The sequence below is a fragment of the Esox lucius genome, chromosome 22 (assembly GCF_011004845.1).
Source record: "Esox lucius isolate fEsoLuc1 chromosome 22, fEsoLuc1.pri, whole genome shotgun sequence".
Classification (NCBI taxonomy): Eukaryota; Metazoa; Chordata; class Actinopteri; order Esociformes; family Esocidae; genus Esox; species Esox lucius.
The window spans coordinates 16,585,900-16,593,629 of record NC_047590.1 but is presented as its reverse complement, the minus strand read 5'-3'; the positions used below and the strand labels follow the sequence as shown (position 1 = coordinate 16,593,629).

Sequence of the window (7,730 nt, the reverse complement as noted above, 5' to 3'; positions counted from 1 at the left end):
TATTGCACACTGAAGCTGCTCCAAGAATAATTTTGGTTGTTATCTACAGAAGTTGAACTACAGTACAGCCTAATGTTGAGGAGTCAAATAAATGGGACTTTGCTTGGCAAGTGCAATCTCTAGCTATTCATTTATCGATTAACTTCGTGAAAAAATATAATACTGTGTGTCAATGTATTGAAGGTTATTATAATAATAACACTTAAAACTTTTTGGTACATCTTTTTCAAGATGTAATGTCAATACCTGTACTACAATGTATACACTCAAGAAAGGGAAAGCATACACGCATGTCACACGTTTTCCAACCTTGGATTGTCCCTCACTACTCGCCGTTTAAGTCTGTCCGTTTTCTGTATGTTCAATGAGCGCGGGTAGTTACACAGCCTCGAAGTTCGTTTAATGAATGTTTAACGGCGGATAATAAACTTGCAGTGAGTAATAAATTTTTTAAACAATCTAAACAAACTTTCGCTGGTTTTGCATCCGTTTTCTATGTGAATTTGCACTAGAAAACTGTTAGCGACCTGTATGATGACGAAGCCATGCTAAAAGTACAGTCACGTATAGGTTACTGCTCACTGGCTTGCTAGCTAGTAGAGTTAGCACGTCGGCTAATATATCTAACTAGCTACACAGTAACGTTCATTTTATACATTTTACAGTTGGATAGGTGACTTTCCATTCACAGTTGTATTGTCATGCATTTCTTCCCAAACAGGGCATATTTGCTTAGTACAGTACAGCTTGCTAGCAGCTGGTCGTTTTTAGAAACTCTGACCGTATATTTATGATACTAGCTAGTTGTTAATTAGCTAACTCGATCTATCAAAAATAATAGTTTCGGAATCAGTCATGCAACTGGTTTATTTTAACACAAGTTAACGATACAGAACCATTTTATAAATAGACTAGTGGAGATTGAACCCTTAACTTTTTAAATAGCCTAATACTACCGTGAAATGCCCGGGCCTTATTACCTGCCAAGCCATTTGGTGACAGGACAACAGGTCAGCGCTGGCAAGAAACCGTAGGTTTACGTTTAAATTATCCTCATCTGCGTGTCCGCTGTTAAATTAGTTTTAGTATAGCTATTACAGTCAGCAGTTATTCGTGAAAGCCTTTTGTCTTGTTTGCATAATAAATAATACAATAGCCTATTTCATTAGTATTGCTAATTTCATATAAACTATTTCCTATTATATTGTCTTCATTGTCTTATGTAATTAGATCACCCGTTAGGTTCAGATATCTTCACATTTTAATTGATGCTGTATTCCTACATTCAATAGTAGAATAGTTAGATTAATTGAATAATGGTTGTGATGGAAATTCCATGTATCGACACCCTTCTTTGTCTAGGCAGGAGGACATGGCCCAAATACCTAATAATCCTCTGATATTATACAGACATGTGTGTCACAATCAAAGTAAAGATTTACAAACCAGCCAATAGAAAGACAGACATTTCTCAAATGTACCTTAGTTAAACATTTCCATAACATGGTTTAACGGCATCACGGTCTTCTCATTGGTTAGGGACAGCTCTTTTGTTTAGCTCTTTTAGCGTTGAATACCTCTTATAGTGTTACACAACACTGAGAGACGATTGTGATGAAATGGGAATTGCTTGCGTTCTGAAACAGTATTAAATACAATCTTTTGACAGCACTACCCGCTTGAAAATTAAACATGGATTTCAGTGTTTGAATCTACTCCTAGGCCTACACCTCTGTTGTACTTACTGCCCAAATGAAAGTGTGATTTACACAAATATGTGCGGAAGACAGACGATGTGTGTGATAAGTGGAATGGAATCCTTGTTTTGAGGGGGGGGGGGGGTTAAGGGGTTGGTCGTTGGATGATGCCGACTGCCACCATGTTCTACCTGAACTTTCTACCAATAACAGACCGTTCAATGCAGTAGGATCTATGCTACTTAACAAAATACACTAAATGCACATTCCATGGGCCTTTTCTGTGTTATACCCTAAGATTGAAGTTATAGTTTAAATAACTAATTTGAAGGGTGTTGGTGGCAGCGTGCTTAGTGATGGCCATTCCAGAATTTATTAAAATTTTTCTAGCAGCAGGATGTAATGCAAGCTGCGCTAACTCAGATTTTCCTTTTCAAAATAAAAGCCATTATTGAACTATGTAAGGCAATATAGTTAACAATCTTGTCTGTCAATGTAGTCTGTCATTTTATGTTTAATGTCCGTTCCAAAGTTGTTCTTGTCTGTTCTTTTTTACAGATTGTTAGCTATATTGCCCTATATATTTCAATTATGGCTTTTATTGTGATAATGAAAATCTGAGTGCTGCCAGCATCATATCCTGCTGCTAAAATAACGCTAATGAAGCCTTGTTTGCCCATAACTAAGTGTGCTTCCTATGGTTAAAGAAGATGTAGCTAATAATCACTAATAAGCTGCACCTTGGGAATGCCCTCTAACACTATGAATAAAATGTTTTGCTTTCAGAGTTTTTTTTTTTAACAGGAAGTAGCCATGGCTTCCCGAGCTGGACCTCGAGCCTCTGGGACGGATGGGAGTGACTTTCAGCATCGTGAGAGAGTGGCCTCACACTACCAGATGAGGTCAGTTCTCATTTAAATTTGTTCATAAGAACATGACTACAACTTTTTATGAAGTGACACATTTTTTCACTGACTGGGGTAAAAGAAGAGACTCCATAGAACGCTAGACTTCTAGCGTTCTGTGGTAGAAGTTAACATAATGGAGGCGTTTTCAAGAACCCAGGTAGCCTAGTGATGAAAATGCAAAAGAAAATACAAAGGTTTTACCACAGCGTCATTGTTTTGTACCAGAAATGCACCAATATATTGATCAGCAATAAGTATTGGCAGATTATGGGCAAAAATGTAATTTTAGACAGACTATAAGCTGAATGCTTTAAAATGTCAGATTATTTCCAAAAGATTGTACTTTTGTCTGTATAGGCGTCCAGTCTGATCCAGATTGTATACTTTTTTTTACTTTGTGTCCTTTTGTATTGTTTTATTATTATCCATTCTCTTTAGCAGTTTCTTTTTTTGTGGAAAGTCTAATACCTTATTTATTAAATTTCCTTTATATATAAGCATTGTATATTGCACTGTAGTAAGCGTATGTATTCATTTGATCATATTGTTTTATTGTAAATAATATTCATTGTGCACATCTTTTCTTTATAAAAAGATAACATTTGTATGATTGAATTAGCATTTGTTGAAGTTCAAAGCATAAACATTTTATTTATTTTATAACAGGGAATAGATGCTCTCTGCATTTCGTTGTACTCTACTTGTACTGTTCAGTACCAATAAAGTTGAATCTAATCTAATACTGGTAAAGAAATTAGAACATTGCTATTGGTAATTGCGTTATATGAATATCATGATCGGCCAATCATTTTCTTATCAATGTGTTTATTTTATTCTAGTTATTATAATGATTGCAACTAGAGTTATTCTCTGTCAGACAAATAGTGAGTTTTATGTCACACTGAAGAGTCTGTCAACAGTTTTTTTTCAATGATGTGAGTTGATTGAGATCTGATACATTGATTAAAAAGGACAGTGAGGCTGCTGTTACTGTGGTTACAGACTGAGGTTTAGTGGCTTCAAGGTTGGATTGAACCAGTTCAAGGTTGGATTGTAATAAGATTAGGCCTTTCTTGTGTTTGTGTGATGTGATAAACGGGTGATGAATATACACTTGAACGGTAGGACTTACACACAACACATTTTGAGGAGTTTGGCTAACTTCTGTCAATGGCACGAATTTAGCAAATGCCATCGCATTAAATTAGTGTATACTCCAGGGTTTCAGACATAGTCCGAATCTTAAAATCTGAAATAAGTGTTAAAGTTTCAAAAGCACTTGACCTGAACTATGATTTCTATGATCTAATTTTAAAAGTCACATTATTTATGCTGTTTACACCCAAGTGTGTGAAAATTGCCAATCATAATTACAGCATAATTACGGCAAGTCAACTGCGATTCAAAATGTTATCCACATTTTACAGCTTTATGTGCTGTTGTAAGTATGTAAGACTATAGCGTGGTTTGGGATGCCCTTGGTCCCCAACACACCTTTTACTCTTTTGCTTCTCCTCTTTCTTTCTCATCAGTGTCGCTCTCAAGTCGGAGATCCGTAAGCTGAACATCGTCCATGTGCTGATCTGGCTTCTCTTAGCAGCGCAGGTGATGGTCAGCCAGCTGAACTTGGTGTCACACAGCATAGTGGCTGCTCCTTACCAGTGGGAGTACCCCTACCTGCTTAGCATCATCCCCTCGCTCTTCAGCTTCATGGCCCTGCCCAAAAACAACATTAGCTACCTCGTGATTTCCATGGTCAGCGCTGGGCTGTTCTGCATAGCGCCGCTCATCTATGGCGGCATGGAGATGTTCCCGGTGGCCCAGCAGCTGTACCGGCACGGCAAGGCCTACCGCTTCATCTTTGGCTTCTCGGCTGTGTCCGTCATGTACCTGGTGATGGTGATCGCGGTGCAGGTGCACGGCTGGCAGATCTACTACAGCAAGAAGCTACTGGATGCTTGGTTCACCTCCACCCAAGACAAGAAAAAGAAATGACGACAGAGTGGATTTTCAAGAGAATGACTTCTGTCGTTGGCTGTTAGGCTTATCATCCATATATTTTCTAACTCTTCAAGCCCCCAGTAAGTGCTAAGTCATAGGACATAATGGATTCCAAAGTGTTACGCATTCCTGCCTTCATCCTGGTTAGGCCTATCTCACACCCATGGTCTTATCTCCGGGCTCCGGGGACAGTTTAAGATAGCAGTTGCCTCTCTGGAACTCCAGGAACTCTGGAACTCCTCTATATCTCAGTTTTGAGCCAGAGCTGGTTGCCATAATCTGTAAACTGTCATAACAAGGAAATTGCTGGTCTCGGCACTAACCTCCACTTGCCCATTCCTCTTAGCCAAGTTGGGAATGGGTATGTTGGATGAACCGGTTATTACTAGGACATAGCCAAAAACTGGGCCACTGCACAATGTGGCCTTAATGGAAAGAGACATCCAAATGAATTAACAACGTTTGGGCATGTTTGCGGGCTTTTGAAAATAAATAAATTCATTATTCAGTTGATAATGCACTGTATATTGTTTAAAAACAATAAAATTAGGAATGCTGGGGCATTTTTTTTGGTGTTTTAATTACATGAAGGGAAGCAGTGTACATGTGGACTTAAGGAACCTCTGGTGTTTAACCCAACTGGTTAAATGCAGGGCTGTGGTTGTCTTTTTTATAGTCTGCTTGATGTCGTAATTTTTTGTGAATCTATCGAACAGATCTAGTCCAAACTTGAGCAGAGATTTAGCAACGCAGCCTGCCTTTAATATAAAATTACACCATTGGAAGAAGTGTAAATGAATATAAACAGTGAAATCATGCAACATTTTTGCAAGATACAGCTGAACAAGTTTGGGATATTCTCTGAAAATTGATTATTAAAGGCAATTATTTATTTTACTTAAACATGTGGCGTAATTACAGTTTTGTTTTATATTCTTTACAACCCTCCATTTCTTCCTGTTGTAGTTTTGCTTTGTGTGTTTTGGAACTTGTTTGGTTCAGCTTTCTTTGACTGATGGCCTCACATTCTTTTCAAGAATTCTCTGGTACAATATGGAATTTATGGTTGATTCAGTGAAGATATTTTGGACAGGCCCTGAGGCAGCAAAGCAGCCTCAAACCATAATGCCAACGTCTTCATGCTTTACGGTTGGTATGAGGTTCTTCTGTTCAAAAGCAGTGTTTTGTTTTCAACAATGTCTGTCATTGCGACCAAACAACTCCACCTTTGACTCACTTTGTTCCTGTAATGCTAGGCAAGGTTTTGTGAGTTGTTGAATTCAGTTGAGTTTGGAATTAAGTCTCATATCCATGTGTCCAAATATATTAAAAAAGAAAAAGTAACCACTTTCTGGGGGGTAAACATCAGCTTGAGTTGCTGAAAGGGGTGAAAATTGCTGGTTGTCCATATACCTGACATTAAACCACATCTGAGACAAATCTCGTTTGGGCAAGTGATGGCTTATCTTGATTTGAAAGCTCTAAAACGAGGGCAAATCGGTTAGGTGAAGTCACTGTAAGACCTTTCTGCACCTGCCTTGCTATGATTAAAGGTGTAGGCCAGCTGAATGCAATCTGCATTTTTTACACTTGAATGTTTTGTATTCTGCCTGTGTCTTTACTTGTTATAAAGCTTACCACACCATCAACATTTGGTTTTCATAAAATCAACTGCAAGCTTATTGATCATTAGAGCCAATTTTCGAATTTATTAACTGCAAATTCAAGGTTGTGTTTCAGTGTAAACGATGCTTATGGTTTAAATTACAGCAACTTTGTATGAGTAACTATTGTCTTCAACTATACACACACACACACACACACACCCTGGGTGTTAATTATGGATCATTTGTAAGAAGAGGAAAACTATAATATGTTGCTCGTACAGGTGTTGTTCTCTCCTCAATAGAACATAAGACCACCGTGAAAACTCCTTCACTTTTCACAATACGTTTTTATATAGAGAATTACACAGGTGACTAACTCCATCAAAAATACATTCAACTTAACCAAGAACATGCCCCTCCCCCGACCAATTGACCAAGTGGAAGAGAGCCCCACACCCAAACATTCCAGGCATTCTTGTGGTTGGCTGCAGGTAAGTGATAAGGGTGAATGTGGAAGATTTTGTAGAAGTCTTATTACTGTTGTTATTTTTCATACCAAATCTAATCTTGTGATATATTTTCAGGCTTGGGTAGGTTACTTTTTAAATGTAATCTGTTACCTCTCCACATTTGTAATCAGTAACGTAACTTTTTGATTACTCAAACTCAGTAACGTAATCCGGTTAGTTTGAAATAAATTACTTTTAGATTACTTTCATATTAAGAGCCATTGGAAAACAAATAGGAATAGCCTATAACCAATTGAAAACATTTTGCGGGATCAATCAATGTTAGAGTTTACATAGTTGGCCAAAAACGGAATTTGCATACACTTGTGTAAACTAAATCTACAGTAGTGTGTTGTTTTGCTCCACAACGTCAAAACGTTGCAAAAGCCCCAGGCACACGAATGCATGTTTGCAATCCTGAAAACCTGCACACAAATACATTTTACCCGTGTGAACATAACCTGTTATTATAAGGGCCACCAGCAATGGATTTTCAAAACGCAAATGAAAGAAATAAACTGTAATTATACACCTGCACTCATAGCTTAAATTAAATGTGGTCAGCAGCCAGTGATAAACACAATTTTCTGAGATGCAAAGCAAAAGCAGGATCACTAAGCCTACCTGTATGGATGGAGTTGAGGTGGCTGCGTCAAATGCAAATCATCATCCTTTGGCAAAGTGCTTCCCAACACTTTTTCTCTTCAAATGTTGTGATAAATTCCTTATAATGTTTTATCTTGAAGGTAGCGCCATGTTACAGCTATAAAACAAATAGTTTCCTAATCTTCGAAAATCTTCCTGGCTGTGTTGTTCGGTGCGTTTGACAAAAAGACCTTGAAATTTGAAAAATATATAACATTACTAGGCCTAGCGCCTATCATTGTTCTGAGAAAGATGTGTTGAATGGATAACTAAATCACATTTTATATGGGTAGGCTTATATCGTAGATACACTGTTTTTACCAATAAAACTAGCGCTTCATCGGTCACTAATCTGGTTATGCG

General features: G+C 37.8%; 1 protein-coding gene across 1 annotated transcript; it reads left to right on the top strand.

The window, feature by feature from the left end:
• The first annotated feature begins 322 nt into the window (after window positions 1–322).
• Window positions 323–6,201, top strand: jagn1b (jagunal homolog 1b). The gene is made up of 3 exons (XM_010900402.3): window positions 323–434; window positions 2,484–2,599; window positions 4,138–6,201. The coding sequence occupies exons 2-3, from the start codon at window positions 2,511–2,513 to the stop codon at window positions 4,598–4,600; spliced, it is 552 nt and encodes a 183-aa protein (XP_010898704.1). The 5' UTR covers window positions 323–434; window positions 2,484–2,510; the 3' UTR covers window positions 4,601–6,201.
• Window positions 6,202–7,730: the final 1,529 nt, after the last annotated feature.